The 18,727-nt window shown below is 38.7% G+C and overlaps 1 protein-coding gene across 1 annotated transcript in view; it reads left to right on the forward strand.

Moving 5' to 3' along the window:
- The window catches only part of LOC6644057 (dual 3',5'-cyclic-AMP and -GMP phosphodiesterase 11), a 55,085-nt gene that overhangs the window by 2,239 nt on the left and 34,119 nt on the right, over window positions 1-18,727 (forward strand). Inside the window, exon 2 of the mRNA XM_023176791.2 lies at window positions 12,149-12,224. Within this exon, the coding sequence (XP_023032559.1) occupies window positions 12,164-12,224 (61 nt within the window). The 5' untranslated portion in view covers window positions 12,149-12,163. The remainder of the gene's footprint in view (window positions 1-12,148; window positions 12,225-18,727) is intronic.

The following is an 18,727-nucleotide window of genomic DNA, read 5'->3' on the forward strand; positions in this document are numbered from 1 at the left end:
TCATAATTCTTTCAGTTAACCTGAAGTTGCCTCAAGTAGTTACTTTAATATTAAAACAATAAACTTCTTTAAAATAATGTTTGTTCATAAAAACTACTATGATTTCTGTGACGAACATAGGATTGCTTATCTATCGACTGTTTTAGGAAGTTTACTTTCTTTTTATACCCTTGCAGAAGGTATTATAAAATTAATTAAAATTATAAAATTGACAGATGGTAATGCAGGGAAGAGATCATGTCGACGTTTGTCTAAGAACTTTAATAGGTTTGATTAAGATCTGATTAATTTGACTAACGATATCTACAGTCGACTTCCAGCCGCATCCAAAGAACCACTTGGTAATGTTTTAGAATGGCTTTAGACTATAAGTAAAATAAGTTGATATAGTCTATTAGTTAAAGACTACTTGTTAACTAATTCAAACAATTACAAACTAAGCAAGTAATGCCATGTAAACACATAAGAGTTTAAGTTATGTGAAAGTACTTAAAGAACATTGCACTAAACGATAAGAAAATGTTTCCTTACCAGTTATATTAAAAATGTGCTAAAGACCTTCAAAAAATAAATGTAATTAATGTCATTTGAACGAAGCTAATATTTTGAGATGAAAACCAATTTGAAACTAGTTAAAAACCGACTTAAAATTGAATGTTAAAATATACTAAGAAATCTCGGTCTGATTAGAACTGATATTTTGGGATTTAAACCAGTTTGGATTGGTATATATTGGGGAAAGATGGAAATCGTTTGATTACGTTGATCTGCTAGATTGTATCTTTACTTCTTCAAGGTCATTTGATGTTGTTTTCTTTTCCTTTTCAAATTTCATATCAAATCCAACTAGTTGAAACTGCTGGCAAGGGTTTTTCCGATTTGTCTTATCAAAATGGTATTTGTATTTCCACTTGTGTCCGCTGATGAAATATATCTTGATCAGACAGAAAACCTTTGGAAACGATTTGGACTTTGTGCGTCACCTGTTGCACGTCATTTGCACGACATTGTTAATTAACGAGTTGTGTTTTTTTTCTTTCTTCATTCGAGTGGAAAAGAAGTTTAGCGATGTCGCCAAGCTGCCGTTGAAGTTGGACAGGTTTCGGTTAATGAGAGGGCAAATGATGAGGCTGTGAGTCAGCATCTTTCGGGGATCAGCAGCAGCAGCAGCTGTTGGCAACAGTCGACGATTCGCCGGAATTTCAATACAAAAGAAGTGGGAGTTCCAACTTATAAATATACCAATAATAATTAAAGTGCAGGCAGATGAAATTTACACTCTTAATCAGCACATTAATGTTAATTCCAAATGCGCGTGGCTTTTGGCATTTCTCTTGATGGCCATGGCCATACACACACACACACACATACGTCTCTTCCTACTTCTTGTGCCACTTGCCACTGATATTATGCCGCAAACAGGCGGCACAGAGTCAGAGGCCGTTCGGCTTTATCAGTGCCAGCAAATCTGGGCAAACAACAAATATATGCCAAGCGTATACAAAAGATATATACGTACATACGTATATATGTATGTGTTTATGTAGTATATACTTAGTATATAGTGGTGATATCTGGCCACTCGTATATCTTATCTATCATGACATGCATGTCAGCATTTAAACGACGCATTAACCATAAGCCAAAGCAGACCCAATGACTAACTAACCAACCAAACAAATGACTACATCTATGTATGAGTGAGTCCCACCAAAAAAACAAAATATGAAACTTCATATTGCGCAGGCACAAAGGAAGTGCCAGGGCCAGGGACACAGACAGGGACAGGGACAGAGTAACGGCCAAGAAAATACTTTTTGGCATGCAGCAGGCAACGTTCAACTACTTAAAAACACAAGCACATCGACTACATACTCAAGTTAAAGTTGCGTACACAATTCGCCAGCAATTACCAAAAATACAGAAAGGACATCAATCTACTGGATAGTCACTTAATCCAAAGTGACAAATGTATACTCTGTAAAACGAAAGACTCATAATGTGATATAATTAACCTTGCCACTAAATTAAACGTTTCGAACTCATAACTTTTGCTATATTTTATAAAGATAATAGTCCAATACATTTGGCAGTTTCTATTTTTTTACTTGAATAGCTTATGAAATTTTTAAATCTATTTGAAATATATAAAGTTAAATTTATAAAATTCGATATTCTGTTGAAATATTTCAGGGAGCGAGGGTAAGATTTTCAAATGGAACATTTTCGTAAGTTATGAATATTGACACTCGTGAAATCGAAAAGGTTTCACTTCATCCAGTTCACACATTTCAAACATTTTTAAGGTTTCGAGTTTGCATTTCCGACTTTTTAAACTGTTTGTTGACTGAAATCATCAAATAGATACAAATTGGTAAGGGTATTCACAGCAATTGCAGTTAGTTTGAGCCAATATATTAAAATTCTAAACAGAGCGCATAATTTGGATTGTTTATTTTTTGGTTTTACTGATTGATTTGTAGCCTGCCTCTTGGCCCGACCTAGTCCATTTTGTGTGTGTGTGTGTGTGTGTGTGTGTGTGTGTGTGTGTGTGTGTGTGTGTGTGTGTGTGTGTGTGTGTGTGTGGTGTGTGTGTGTGTGTGTGTGTGTGTGTGTGTGTGTGTGTGTGTGTGTGTGTGTGTGTGTGTGTGTGTGTGTGTGTGTGTGTGTGTGTGTGTGTGTGTTTTTTTTTTTCATTCTATTTATTTAACAAATTAATTACATATAACAGTGAGGCAACATACAGTATACGTACAATACATTAAGATGCAATACGTACACTACAGTAATATACAAGAAAAATGACAAGAACTGCTGCGGGACGGCCGAAAGGTAATGCTTCACAGCAGTCGAGTTGTTTTTAATGCCGTACCTCCACCCCTGCCCTCCGGCGTTCGGCTAATCGCAGATCGCGCATCGCGTTAGCTGCGAAGGAGTTTACCGCATCCCACTTACGTGGACTCGAGATCATCTCCTCTATCAGGTTATCAACTGTAAGGGTGGTACCCACTTCTTGGAATAGCACCTCCCGTTCGCCAGAGAAGCGATTGCATTCAAACATTACATGCTCTGCATCTTCAATGACGCCGTCCCCGCAGGACGGGCAGAAGGGGGATGCGTCGTGTCCGAAACGGTGTAGGTAATACCTAAAACATCCATGCCCACTGATGAAAAGTAAGATGGAAATTTACGGCACCGTGTTGCCTACCAATCCACGCACGTACATCTGAAATCATTCTGTGGGTCCAACGCCCCTTGGAGGATTGATCCCACCTCTGCTGCCAGGTGGCTATACTTCTCCTTCTAGCGTCAGCCCTCTTCTCCCTCCTAGATGGCCCATCCTCAAGCGAAGATGCTACTAGTCGAGCTTCCTCTATCTGTAGCTCGATCGGAACCATTCCCGCAATAACCAGTGCGGCGTCGTCGGAGATGGTCCTGAAACCGCAACATACCCTGAGCGCGCTGAGACGATATGCTGCCCGGATACCTCTGGTATAGCTCTCTGTCTTTACTGCATCTGCCCATACCTGTGCCGCGTAGAGAATGATGGATGTTGTAACGCTAGAGAGTAGCAGTCTTCTTTCTTGTCTGGGGCCGCGGGTGTTCAGCATGATTCTCGCTAAAGCCCTCGCTGACTCCAGAGCCTTTGCGTGCACATGCTCCAGATGTTCTCGAAAGCATAGCCGCGTATCCAGCCAAACTCCAAGGTACCGAATAGCCCGCTTCGAGCATATGATAGAGCCCTGTACACTGACCGATGCCGTCTCGACCCGTTTCCTGCTGCTTATTAGGACAAGCTCCGTTTTGTGCGCTGCTAGTTGTAGGCCCACCGAACGCAGCCACTCTGTGATGAGCAAGATCGCCTCGTTCGCCAACGCCTCCGCTTTCGCGACTTCTTTTGCCACTATGACCAGAGCTACATCGTCAGCATATCCAACGGTTTCGCAGCCAGCCGGCAGGTTCAAGCGAAGGATCCCGTCATACATAATGTTCCACAACAGCGGCCCCAAAACGGAGCCTTGGGGTACCCCTGCGGAAACCGAGTATAATGATTGGCCGTTTGTTGTGCTGAAGCACAGTTGCCTGTCCTCGAAGTAGCTCCAGATAATTGCGCGTAGATACTCTGGGACTCCAAAGTTATATAATGCATCCAAAATACATCCCCAGTCTGCAGTATTGAAAGCATTTTTAACATCTAGCGTGACAATCAGACAGTACTCCTTCGTCCCAAGCTTCCATCGAGTGCCTTCTATGGCTGCCGCGGCTATACTGACAACCTTGCCAATGGCGTCGACCGTCGATTTGGCTTTGCGAAATCCAAATTGATTGGATGATAGGTCCCCTCCGGCATTTATAGCTCTGTGAAGCCGGGTACATATAAGACCCTCTAGAACTTTCCCCATAGTATCCACCAGGCAGATGGGCCTGTAAGATGAGGCCGTTCCTGCGGGTTTCCCTGGTTTCGGGATCAGAACCAATTTTTGCCGTTTCCAGATCGTGGGGAAAACTCCTTCATCTAGGCATTTATTGTATGTCTCCAAAAATGAGTCTGGGCGCAGCGCCATTGCCAGTTTGAGGGCCCGGTTGGGGATGGCATCTGGTCCTGGTGCCTTACTCGGCTTTAGTTGGCTTGTTGCGGCCACGATTTCCTGTATTGACACAGGTTCAGTGACATAACTTCCTGCAGCTGGTGTGGCGGGACGTCTACTATGGAGTGAGTTATCCTTACGCGGGAATAATTCTGTGACTATGGAGCTAAGTTGCTCCGCTTCTAAAGGTGTGTGATTTCTATTTGCATATATGCGCTTTACGACGATTTTATACGCCTTCCCCCAGGGGTCTTGCTCTGCTGAGTCACATAGTCTTAGAAAAATTTCCCTCTTAGTTGCCCAAATAGTGTGCTTTAATGTCGTCCTTGCCGAGCTAAATTCGTGCTGCAGCTGCGGCCAGTTTTCAGCATCACGGCGTCTAGCCCTTTGGTATCGTCTCCTGGCTGCAAGACACTTTTTTCGCAAATCGCTGATGTTTTGATTCCACCAATATACAGACTTGTGGTGCCTTGTGTATGCACCACATTGCTGCATGCCCGCATCGCATGCTCTCTCGACCATTTTGGAGATACGGTGAGCCATAACCTCTGCTTCATCCTGTTCCCAGTCGCAGCTATTGAGTGCCGCTGTAAATTCCTGCAAGTTAAGCGTGTTTATCTTATATTTTTTATCTTGAGTATCATTAGCATTTGGTGGGCGGCCAGGTTCTTCCACTGCAAAAACGATGGCCTCGTGGTCACTTGCAGTATAAGTATCGCTTATTTTCCATGACGACGATGGATAAAGGCCGCTGCTGGTGAAAGTGAGATCTATAATTGATCCCATTCCTGCGCGCCTGAACGTAAATTGGGAGCCGCTGTTTAATAGGACAACGTCTGCGGCAGCAAACGTCTCTAAAAGTACACGCCCTCTTGCATTGGTAAAGGGGCTGCCCCACTCTACCGCCCACGCGTTGAAGTCGCCGCCAACAATAACGCGGTTGTGGTTTCTTATATCCGTAATCAGATCGTCCAATGACTTACTATAGCCTTCCAGCGAGAGGCTTGGTGGCAAATAGCAGCTGTAGACCCAAAAGTCATTTATATGAGCACGCACAAAATGCTCAGCTGCCCACACAGAATACTGCGAGCAACGCTGCGACCGCACGTTGCACGTCCAGATAGCCGCCTTGGATGAGAGGCTCCTGCTCCAGTTGCTGTCCTCGCTACACCTATAAGGTTCGCTAATTAACACCGCGTCTGTGTTTAACTCAAGCACTGTTTGCGTTAGCAATGCTTGCGCCGCCTCGCAATGATTTAGATTTATCTGTAAAAATCTAATCTTCTTTGTGGTGGGACACCGTCTTGGGACTTTTCTTGGTCCATGCAGGGCAATTCTGGCCGCCGGAAACGTGGTCCAACTGGTCAAGGCCCTTTTCTAGGCACAAAAAACATTTAGCCTTGTTGTGGCACTCTTTTATCTTGTGGTCGTTCTGCCCACATCTCAGGCACCACTTGCTTCTGTCGACTCGCCTATTGCATCTGGCTGCGATATGCCCAATTTCCAGGCACTTATAGCACCTCACTGGAGTCTCATTTATGCGGATCCTGCATACGTTAAAAACTACTTTAACGGTACCAGCTTTTAGCAAAATCTCCGCCACGTGTGCTGGGATACACAGAATGGCTTTCTGAGTCCCCGAGCGCAGCGGACGCAGACTCTTTACAGCATCATGGGGTAGATTTATGCTCAGTTCGGCAGAAATCGCATTGATTATCTCGTCTACGGTAGTTTCATCGTCCATGTCTAGAATCTCCAGCCGGGTACGGTGGGTGAGGGTATGGGCTTCTGCCTTGCCATTCAGTGCCACATCGATATCTCCTTTAATCCGCTGCAAATTATCGGCACTACCCTTGATCTCTAGAAGAAGGTCGCCCCTTGCTGTTTTTCTCACTTTTTGGACACATTCGCCAACGGCTTTGAGCTTTGCATCCTCGCTCCGTGTCACCAGTTTTAGGATGTCACTATATGACATGTCGCCCTTCTTTTCGACGATGATAGCATTTGGTCGCTGCCTCTGCTTTGTATGCCTTCTCGGTTTTGGAGCTACTACGTGCCATTCGGCACCGCCAGCAGCAGGCTCTTTTGCAGTACTGATCTCACCAATATGTGCACTTTTTTGCTTTTTTGCTGGCACATAGCTTTGAGTCACCACTTCATCCCTTGGGCGTTTAGGAGAATCGCCGATTGGGGGCTTACCACGGAGTCTACTCACGGCCATGGCCACGCCGGGCGCTTGGTCTGACTCAGCAGACTTTCTCTCATTGTGTGTGTGTGTGTGTGTGTGTGTGTGTGAGATGGTCTTGTACCTACGCCCACCATATCTCACCTAGTTGTTGTGGGTTTCTGATTTGTGAAACGTATCGCATTGCTCTCCTTTTTCTTTTTTTGTGTGTTGTTGGTTTTTTTTTTGTTGACTTGGGTGATTTGTGAAGTAAGGTTTACTTTTGGGTTTTTTCTCTATCTCTCTCTCCCTCTCTTTGTTTACCCATCATCAGCTGCTGTGTTTGGCTTGTTTTTGTCTGTAGTGTTATTGGGCCTGCTGCATAGTGCAATAATAATTTCGGTTTACGATCTCAACGTATGTGAATTGTTATTGTTATTGCTGTTGTTATTATGCTATATTTTGAATGATTACGCATTTTATAGACGCAAAACGTACAACTTTGCGTGATACGCCTTTCTTATTAATTAATAATTTGTAGGTACTCGGTTATATTATTGCCAAATTGATTGTGCAAATGTTGAGGTCGTCGGGGTTTTTTTCGGGACATTTCATCATAAATAAATGGCAAAATGTTGTGACTGTTTAAATGAGTACAGACGCAATATATTGTGAGTGATTGATTGATAATAATATAATTGAAAAACATTCAAGTTTTTGCGTATTACACACATTCAAAGAATGAAGAAAATCAGCAAATAAGTGTATATAATAGGAGGAACGAGCTTATAAGTACATATATCTGCTATATTCATAATCAGAATCGATCTAACTGGCTATGTCCTTCTGTCAGTGTTTTTCCCTGTCAATTGCGTAGGGCTTATGAACTAAACCCGGAATTATGTAGTTATATTATATATATAGTCCATCGATTTTGATCAAATTTGTATTATAACACATACATCTGTTAGTTATCAGAACTTTATACAGTTATACAGTTTAGTAATAGGAAGTATAACAAATGGAATATTAATACTAAAAATTATTTGGCTGATTGACAATAGCTTAAACAGAAAGGAAGTTTTTGGTTTTGAAACTGAATTCCTGTCGGATTGTTCATATCGAACTATCATTAAATACTTGTTTGAGTCGGCTAAGTCCTAAATATACAATTCATTGTACTCTTAAGATTCTAAAACAAGTTGATTCAGATAGACAGACTGACATGGCTTTATGTATTCGTGTTATCATGATTATCAAGAATAAATACTTTATGTATTGGGAGATGGTTGATGCACCGTTTAATAATTATATTTGTTAAAAAAGATAACTTTATTCTCGAAATAAAGATAAACAGGTCTACAGAGAATCTCTATTCCAGTTCGAAAGGCTTCTTATTTGACACAGTTAGCAGAACACGTAGAAAGTGTTATCAAGGGTATAATTGGGGATCATCCTAAATGTAACAACAAAATTAATCTGCTTTGGACGAGTCAATCTAATCATTTGAAAGGTTATAACGACCGATGAATTCCTTTTGTCAAATGGACGACAAAAGTAGATTTACATTACGATCTTGCATCGATTCAATTGGGTTCTACTTCAACTTATATTGAGAACTTAGTGTAGAGTGATTCGGGGTCAAATCAAACCAATCCGTTTTTGGTCTAAAGAGCAGGTCAATGGGGACACATTTCTAGTCTGGATGCTGTAGTCCAGTAGATTGGTGGTCAATACATTGTCATGGGTCTTTAGCCTGGAGCGGTACCGAATGACAAAGAAGTTGAGGTCTATGTGGATGACTACACACAGTTCTGAGTAGAAACATGTTCTGGAAGTGTTGTTGAATTTTAACGTTGTTATCCACATTTAAGTTTGACCTTTGCCAAAGGGAAGTAACAAAAAGTAGTCAAATAGATTGTTACTTTAAGAAGCATTAAAAAGTTCATTAAATCGGATCGTAGAAGAATAAATGTATACTTACATCATACCAATAAAATTTTAGCGCTATCTATTATATTTACTAGCAGTGATATCGATGACCAATAAAAGAGGCAACTCTGGTGTCCACTTTCTTCTGAAATGGAAGCAAGATCGTTCATCCTGCTTAATGATTGTCGTCCTAGTCGGCTCAATGGATATCAACTTGATTCTGGAATAGTGAAAAAGAAGGAGATAGATTAAAGAAGCCATTGATGATTCAACTTTAATTTTGTTAGCCTTCAGACTTTATCGAGTGAATCAATTTGAACATTTAAATCTATCGATAATGAGATTAAATAAAATTCAATTCTATGTACTTGTAAAACCGGAAACCATGTGAGGGAATTGGCGCTGTAACCATAAGAGGTTCGACTATTTTGTTTAGTATTCTTTTAATGTTTGCAAGTTAAACACGTGCATTAGCCATAGCAGCTACCTGCCGTACATGGGTTTTCGTTTAACTGTTAGAAACCCATTAAGATCGACGACAATGGGCCACGTTGTTAATAGTTGCTTATGCGCAGTTACAGTTTACCGCCTTATGAAACTTCTCGCCAGCCATGTGAGAGTTAGTTATCTAATGAGTTTTCATTTTGTACATTTTCTGGCTATTTGCATTTCGTTTTTCTATTGTCTTGTTGGCTTGTTTCGCTGTTTACTGTAACCACTAATTGCATATGCTCAAAGCAAACAACGTGCGCAGTAATAATCGAACTGCAACCGAAACGGGGGCCAGAGCAGGGAGCAGAATGCTGCCTGTCCAGGGCAAGCTCCTGCCCCGATGCCCCTCTTGGGCATCTCCGCCTAATCACAGACATTTGATCGACACATCGACAAGGGGGCGCCATGGCAATAAATAAATTTAAGAAATTACAGCAACTACAATCGGGCATTATCATTCGAATGCATCACATGGCCGAATCGTAGCCATTAGCAGCGGCGGGATTAACTTTATAGCTTTCTGCGTGTGTGTTTTGAACCTTATCAGAGAGTTATAATCTGAACGTGCTCAAAATCACAGAATCGGGCTAGAAAGAGTGAGACAGAGAGAGAGAGGCCGCGATAGAGGGAGATGGCGACAGAGATTAAAGCGGAAATATTTGTTTTCCCTTCTAAAGCATCAGCAGATAGTTGTCCAAACATATCATGTCATAGTTTCCTTTTCGAAAATTGTCAGATTTCAATTAAATTTTTAAAGAATCATTTCAATTGAATTTCCCATAATAGTAAACCATATTCGGCACGTGCTTGGAATGGTCGTAGGCAGTATGTTTGAATACATTTTAATTGAAATTTAGTATATTGAAAGAAATGAAATCTTGAGAAATTTCAATGCCTAGTTCATTGACATCGATTCGGTTTGACGGCGATTTTTGAGTGGACGACTGCTACAACTGCCGCAATTATGTGATAAAAAGTCAAGGTCGCTGTCATTTGTAGCTGTTGTTAGTGATAAGAAATGTGGACTCATCAAGCTTCAAGTTGATAAGACCCCGAAACGCAAACATGTGAGGCCAAGGCAAGAAGACATTAACAAAGAGAGAGAGAGAGAGAGGAGAGGAATGCGTGACAAAGACCATCAAATTGAAAGAAGGAAAAATTTCGAAAATTTAATGGTTCATAATTTTAAATGATATTGGCAAACGATTCGCTTTAGAAATTTATGAAATTTATTCAAGTCTTTTGATATGTAGAAATCGTTTCGATTCATTCATAAAGAATTTCAGTTGTTTGCGTTTCTTGCCAATCTCTATAGAGCTCAATAACTAGATAAGAGGTGTTTAATGTGCTTCGATTTGCTTTTCTGTTCTATGCATAATAAATTTTATCAAAGACTAATGATAACAATTGGATTTTACCGTTTTCTCTAAGTTAAACACATCCACTATTTACACTTTGAGAAATTTGAAAGCTGTCAAAGAACAAACTCTAGGTCAGACAATGAATTTTGGCTTAGCATTTTTTTAACCTTTTAATCAAAAGGCTGAACTTGATACAATTTTATATGGATTAGTATATATGGATTATTATTTAAAGCTCTTAAAAAGTAAAAAAATCCTAAGCCCGATTTCATTGACAGACCTAAAGTTTATTCTTTGGCAAGTTTTAAATTGTTTATTTAAATTCATTTATGTTCCCTTAGGAAACTTTGTCCCTTGTATCCTTTCGTAGGCCTTGTCACCTATATATATTTGCCTATAGATAATTCTTCCAGGATAATTTTTTTTTCCAGGGGACATTTCTAAATATGTTCTACCCCCTTTAAGAGGGAATACTTGGGCTGCTTTTGGTATACTTTTGCGGACAAAGATGACCTCATTTAGCAGGTATAAGTCAGACAATGTTGCGTTTCTATTATCCATTAGTTACATATTTTCTCCAATATCCGAAATTTTGGTGCTTATTCAAAATGTATACAAAATATTCCTCAGAAAATTCTTCAAATTTTACTTAAAACTTTGTTTGTTCTTAAAGAAAATGTCAGAGAATTCATTACTTGGAATTATATTATACATCTTAAAAGGCTAACACTTGATTTTTCTTGAAGAAACGACCAAAAAATTTGCATTTCTTATATGTCTCGATATTTAATAAGAAAGTTTTCTCTCCTTTTTAATAATAGTGAAGTTGAAATAAAGTTGAACTTATACATTCTGATAATATAAAACTATACTCGGACTTGGGGCGTGTCCTTCGACTTGAAACTGGAGCAACATGAAACACGATTAAAAAATCGAAGAAAAAATCGGCTTTATGTTTCATTGTTTATATATTATTTCTTGTCCGAATCACTTTGTTTTACTTTCTAGGCCACTTTAAGGTTCATTCGCGCTTAAAGTTTTCCCTAGTTGAACCTTCTTTTCTGTTTTCAGCAAAATTCGCCAACTACAAATCTTTTATGAAAAGTAATAAATTATACTCTTGTTTCGTGTTTATTCACCCTCTTGTTTTTTTTTTTTTGTGTCTTGTATGTTATGCTAATTTTGCATATTTCTGTCGGACATTCATAAATAGTCTAATGATGTTACTTTGACTGCTGGTTCCATTAATCAACTCTGTCATTCATATACATTTTGTTTTGGGTAGATTTGGGTTTTTGCTGGCGGATGTACGAACATTTGTAATTTTTTTTTGTTATCGCTAGTTATTTTTTTTTTTTTTTGTTTCTCTTCTTTCTGTATTTTGGCAATTCGAAGGCGCGGCAACATGAAAACTTTTGCGGATATGTATTTGCCTTAGGGTTTTTCCACCGAATATTGAACAATCAGTGAATTAAATTTTGAACATGAAGTTGAAATTGAAATAATAGTTTTTCATTGGAATTTCAATTTTAAATCAATACAAACAATTTCAATTGAAATGAATTTAATTTGATTTTTTCTCTCTCTCTCTTTCTCGTTTGTTATTTCAGATTTGATTTTAGAAAATGGCATCATCTCCAAATAGTGCTACTCCGCCCGTTTTATGGCGTGCCCGTCGCAAAATTGGTAAGTGCACAAAAAAACTAATATATATTAAGAAAATTATATATATAAACCTTTAAAGAAGACTGTTTCTCAGAGCCTTATATCGAAATACTATTTCGGGGAAAGCCAAATTACTTATGTACATATATACGAATTTATAATTCGGAAACTTCTGCTTTGACTTTTACACATTCTTGCCACAGTGTAAACGTTATTCAAAAATCTTCTAGTACATTAATTTACAGAAAAAATTGATTGAAAATTGTGGCATTTAAGAGTTCAATGTCTTCGAATTGGAAGTCCTTCACACTGTTTTCCTGTGTGCATAATCCTTGGCATTGTTTTTAGCTCGTTTACAGAGAAAGACGACGACAAAGACAAAGACCGTGCAAAATGATTGCCATTTGTCTGATTTGTTACTTTGTTCTTTATTCTCTTTTTGTTGGTGTTGTTGTTGTTTTGCCTGTTGAGCCTTTTCCAGTCATTAGCGAGATGTTTGCCATCAAATATTAATGTGCAGACACAAAGATAAGTTCGCTGATGTCTGGTCCCATGTACAACGGTCGAATATTAAACTCAATTGAGGACTGTTACCTTTAAAATACATTTGTAATTGACAGCGAAAAGTGTTTTGAATATTTAATGGATTTTCTCTTGAACAGAATGTATTTTCAACTTATCGAGAAAATAATTTGCAAACGATGGCAATCAAATTGAAGATAAACAATAAAGCATTAAGCCGAGTGATATAATAAACGTATATAGATATCTATATGTATGTATTGTTCTCTAGTGAAAACTATGTGGCAACTGGTGGCGAGGGGTCTGGAGTTAGGCCAAAACTTGTGATACGGCAAAACAATCACATAAAGTTTTAATTAATTTCAAACAAACGGCCAAACAAACAGCGGGGCAAACAAACAAGCCAACCAACCAACCAACCATTCGAGTGGCTAGAGAACTTTACACAATTTATGGTTGTCGTCGCGTGGCAAGTACAGTAAAGCCAGACTAAAATCGCTTTGTAATAGAGTCGAGACTAAAATGTCTTATGGCAGACTATCGCACGCTTTGTCAACACATTCACAGGCAGGAAGCCAAAGTTGTTAGAGTGATGAGACACACGCAAACACACACACAAAGACACATACACTGCATTTGCAAATGCAGACAAGCTCAAACGTTTGCACTCACACCGACATTTCCGTTTCCGCTTTGGCATGAGCTGTACAAATTTGAGTCAACATTTTTTTATCTCTCTCTTCTACTACCGGCGACTTGGCGAAGAGCAAAAGTTAAAGCGAATATCGTAAATGGCTTAAGAAGCTTTTGCAAAGTCAAAAAGCTTTGGCTTTGCATGGCAAAAGTTTATCGAAAAGTTTATCACATTCTTTTGAGAGACACCTTAACTAACGGTGCATTTTGAGTCATTCCCCTGCAAATGTTTTGTGTAGAGCGGATCAAAAATTTGAACTTGTAATTACTTAACTTAAACTACCGAGCAGAATATTATATATAGATACATTTTGTTTTTTTTTATACCATACACCCATAGGGTGAAATGGTATATTAAAGTCGCCAAAATGTATGTAACAGGCAGAAGGAAGCATCTCCGACCCCACAAAGTATATATATTCTTGATCAGGATCAACAACCGAGTCGATCTAGCCATGTCCGTCTGTCCGTCCGTCTGTCCGTCTGTCCGTCTGTCCGTCCGTCCGTCTATCCGTCTGTCCGTATGAACACCTAGATCTCGGAGACTGTAAGAGCTAGAGCCACCAAATTTGGTACGTAGACTCGTGTAGTATGTAGAGTGATCAAGTTTATTTCAAATTTTTGCCACGCCCCTTTCCGCCCCCGCAATTTAAAAAAAGCGTTTATCTCAAAAACTATTCCAGCTAGAGACACCATATTTGGTATGTATATTCGCTTAGTAAATGCACACATTTTGTATGTGTAAAAATTTTGCCACGCCCTTTTCCGCCCCCGTAATTTAAAAAACTTGATTATCTCCCGTATCTTTTTACCTTATGCAATCAAATTTGGCACACTTAAATTTAATACTAATATCTAGCAAAATACTAAATTTGATCAAAATCGGACAAAAAACAGTCGAGTTATGCATATAAACGTTTTTCCATAAGGCCGGAGTTGGCCGTTGGCTGGTGGGGGCGCTAGGGTGCTCGTATGATTGAGTGAGCGAGATACTAAGATATGCTTGTAAAAAGCATGTGAAAATGCATTTGTTTAATAAAGTTGAAATATTTGCTTTACTGGTGTATGGTATACCTAAGTCGGCGAGACGACTTACTTACTTCATTTCTGAATCAGATCATCCGAGCACTATCCTGAAAGCTGTTAGTTCAGCTGACGCACACTGCGTATACGCAATTTTCTAGTACGTATACGGCCTGTGTGTCAGTTATATTCAGGATAAATAAATTCAGAATCATTTTTAAATGATTATCATAATGACAAAAGTTATAGACTTAAATAAAGTAGTCTATTTGAGGCAACAAACAGTAATTAGGGCTCATACTTACAAAATAGCTGGAAAATAATGTTTGGACAAGTGATAGTTCTTAGATAGCTCTCCAATTTAAGTCTTATTAAGTCGGAGCCCCATTTCTTTTGGAGATCATTATATCGTATTTACAATATTTGATCGAATAAAAGCTTATCCAAAGCATTTCACTTGTTGCACAAAGCTCGTTTTGCCTTTTTTTTCATTAGGGCAAACAATTAGGGCCATGGCCAAGTTGAAAGCAACAAAAACAATGTAAATCACACATAGATACGCACTAATACATACATACAAACACACACACATTTGCTAGAGCTGATAAGAAAATCTGACGCTATCAACAAGTCGAACACGAATATATGTACATACATGAATGCGAATACGACTGCATATGAAATGAGAGAATAAAAACTATTACTAAAAAGAATAAACAATGTTAAAAGTGACCAAGAACAAGAAAGAAACACAGGCAGAGAGCAGGAGCAAGAGCTAGAACAACACGGGGGAAAAGGGTAGAGATAGAGCGCCCTGTTCCCTCTCACCAAAGTTCATTAATCGCTCGCGATAAACTACAGGGAGAAAAAACAAACTCAAATTGCCTTTGCCGCTCACTCAACTCACGCTTTGAGTGCTTTTGCTTTGTTTATTTTAGGCGAACTCGCCGCAAACTGTCGCCGCCGCCGCCAACGCAGCGAATATGGCTGAGATACTTTTTGTATTTCTTTTCTGTTTTTCTTCTTCTTTTTCAGTATCGCTCAGATATTCAATGTGTATGGACGTGAACGAACGCGACGACAAAAGCGGCCCGAGATCGAAACGAATAATAAGAAAAATACAACACAAAAATATACATATATTTATAATATAAATTGCACTTCAATTGGAAACTAAATGAGATATAAAAATCAAATTTCCTTTATAATATTATACAATACTCGGGCAGAGTTTTGCGGCGCGTGCAATAAGTAAAGAAATGGCAAAAAGTATCTTGAAGATGTGTGAGCGGTCTTGAGGTCTTCTGCAAAAAAGCCAATGAAACGTTTTGCGATCAACGGTCGCGTGCTCAATTCTTCTTCTGCTGTCGTTCTGTACACACACATATATACACATGTGCGTGCGTGTGTGTGTGTATGTGAGTGTGAGTGTCTGTGCCAAGGTGTGAAAATATCTTACGCGATATAAGAAAAAAAAAGTGTGCATATGTATATGTATTTATAAAAGTGCCGAGTGCTCGTGTTACAATTATCGAAAATCAAATAATAGGCATAACGCCTCAAAAAGGCAAAAAAAAGAAGAAAATCATTATAATAATACAAGATTTTAGAGTAGATGCTAAAAATTAAAGCAAATAAATCTGAAAAAAAGTGAGCGCACACATACAAAAGTATCTATACATATGAATATAGGAATATATGTACTTGGATAGCATTTATAGAAACCTATAGATGCAATTTAAAGTTGCAGCACAAGATGAGAAAAAAAAAATACATAAAGCGAATGAGAGCCGCGGAGTGAGAGAGGAGAGTTGATGCTGATTCTTTGCCTTCGCAGCTGATCAGCCCCCATTGAGTTGGGTTTGCGGCGTTGCCAGCTTGTTTTTGCTTATCTCGATGACTATGGCATTGCCTTCTTGACACATAAGAACAGTGGCCCGACTATTAGGGGGGAACACCATTCCACCAGTGATTAAATCCCCAATCACCTCAACACCTTGTTAAGTGCATCCCTTTTTCTCACTTCACTTGCTGAAATGAATAAAACGGAAAGTCAAATTTCATTCTTTCATCCAAATTACTGTTATTGAACAGATCTTCTGTCTATATAGTGAAGTTCTGCTTATCTTGTGAACTCATTTTAAAACTATTGGGATGGAAGAGTATTTAAAATGTTTGAATACTTATTGAAGGTGGCCCCTTTTGAGTTGAAAGCATACATATGCATATCCGCCACTGAATTTCCTATACATACATACGTATGTATATAGACATTGTTTATATTATTATATGTATTAGTAAGTCGTTGCGGCGAATTTAAAGTAGCGTCCAAGCGTGCAAAAACAATGTGAAGAAAAAACAACAATAAATTGTTATACAATTTAATTATGATTATTGTTATTTATGATATAGTAGAGCATATCATAATTTTCGTTGTATTTTTTTGTTTTATTAAACTCTAGAGGAAACTGCGTGCTTTATTATTCGAAGGTTTTCCAAGAGAGATAGCGAGCAAGTGTGTGTGTGTGTGTGAAAGAGACCAAGAGAGAAGGAGAGCGAGAGAGCGACAAGGAAGAAGGGAAAGAGAATGCGCAACGCATTTACGATAAGCTGTCTGGGCAGCCTACCACATACACACTCTTCTTGACCCTCCCTGCCTCCACCACCCGCCACACGACTTTAGACAATGTGTTCCCTGTCCTATTGCCCTCTCCTCCACACCACCCCCCATTTCCTTGCCCCTTGGTTGCCTAGGTTACAGACAGGTGTGCGGTCGCTCGGTGCGTTCATTGAGTTCAATTCGCTTTGTTGTCACTTTGTTGTAGTTGTTGTTGTTGTTGTTGTTGGCAGTGGTGGTGCTGCTGCTCTTTTATCAAGAGAACAGCAAACATACAAAACACACATACTTATACTTTTGTATGTATGTATGTGTGAGATGTGTAGGTGTATTGGTGCCTGACAAGTTTAGTCATTAAGTCTTTTACTTTTGGTCTGCTTGTTGCTTGTTTCTGTTGTTGTTGTAACGGAAATGATTTTGTCGCATTTTGTTTTGTTGTGTTTGCTATAGTTTTATGTACAAATACATACAAACATTCACCATACACACACGCATATATGCCTACACACACACACACACACACACACACACACGATCCATCCACAAACAGTTGTTGCTGTCGGTTTTTGCGGTTGACTTGAACCAAGTTTTAAATTTCATTTTCAATACCCTCTACACGAATGAAGCTTTAATGAGTATATTCAAGTCATTGCTCCATAGTCAAATTTGCTAAGAATCGATTGAAAGTACTTGATATTCTATATAGTAAAGTTTAGGCAGATTCATATCTTTCTGTAGGGTATTTTTAGGTCGTTGTATTCATCTATCATTTTAAATATCTGTCAGATTTAATGCAACTTTGGTCTTCACTTTCTAAAAGAACTTAGATAAACGTGTACTTGAACAATGACTAAAAATATTCCTAGTATGTATAATGACTTTTCATGCAATTTCAGTTTATTTTACCTTTTATTAGTGACTAAGTTATCTTTGGAATATCTGTTATTAATTCAGTCATACACACAAACATATGTACATACCATTTATTAAGTAATTAGTTCAAAATATTTACATATACGGAGTTCGCAAATATGTGTTCTTAAGTTTTAAATTAAAGTATTCTAACCTCGCATATTGCAAGTTAAAGAAAACTGAGCTAAAGCCTAATTGAACCGGTCAACCTAGTGGAGCCAAATCGAATCACAGCTTTAATTCGCGTATCCACTTGGAACTATCTTTCCTTAATCTTGAAATTGAATGACGAAATAATCGAACCACAGTTATTTTATCGATATCTCTGAGTATTAGATTTTTTTCATACATACACAACTAAGTTTAGTTGATAGATCCAGCATGGATGGATATGATATGCCACTCCGATTGGGCAGATCATCCTCGATTGTCACATGTAAAACATTTCACCCATTACCTCTCTAACTTACTTTACAGTTAATAAACTAAAGACTCGAAGATCATAGTCCACGGCACTCGCTAAAATTGTTTATAAACACATATATAAATTAAAGAAATTAAAAACAAAATAAATTCAGTTGGTAGAACTAAAGACATAGATTATGCTTAATACATATTCCGCATTTAAAACCACCCAAAGCTGGTCGGAACCTAATTCAAAATTTCGCAAATCAAACAGCGTCCCACTCTCAGTTAGTCGGAGGTTTTAGCTCACCCACTCGACTAGTTGTTTATGATTGTCATTATCACAAGGAAT

The sequence above is a fragment of the Drosophila willistoni genome (assembly GCF_018902025.1).
Source record: "Drosophila willistoni isolate 14030-0811.24 chromosome 2R unlocalized genomic scaffold, UCI_dwil_1.1 Seg167, whole genome shotgun sequence".
NCBI lineage: Eukaryota > Metazoa > Arthropoda > Insecta > Diptera > Drosophilidae > Drosophila > Drosophila willistoni.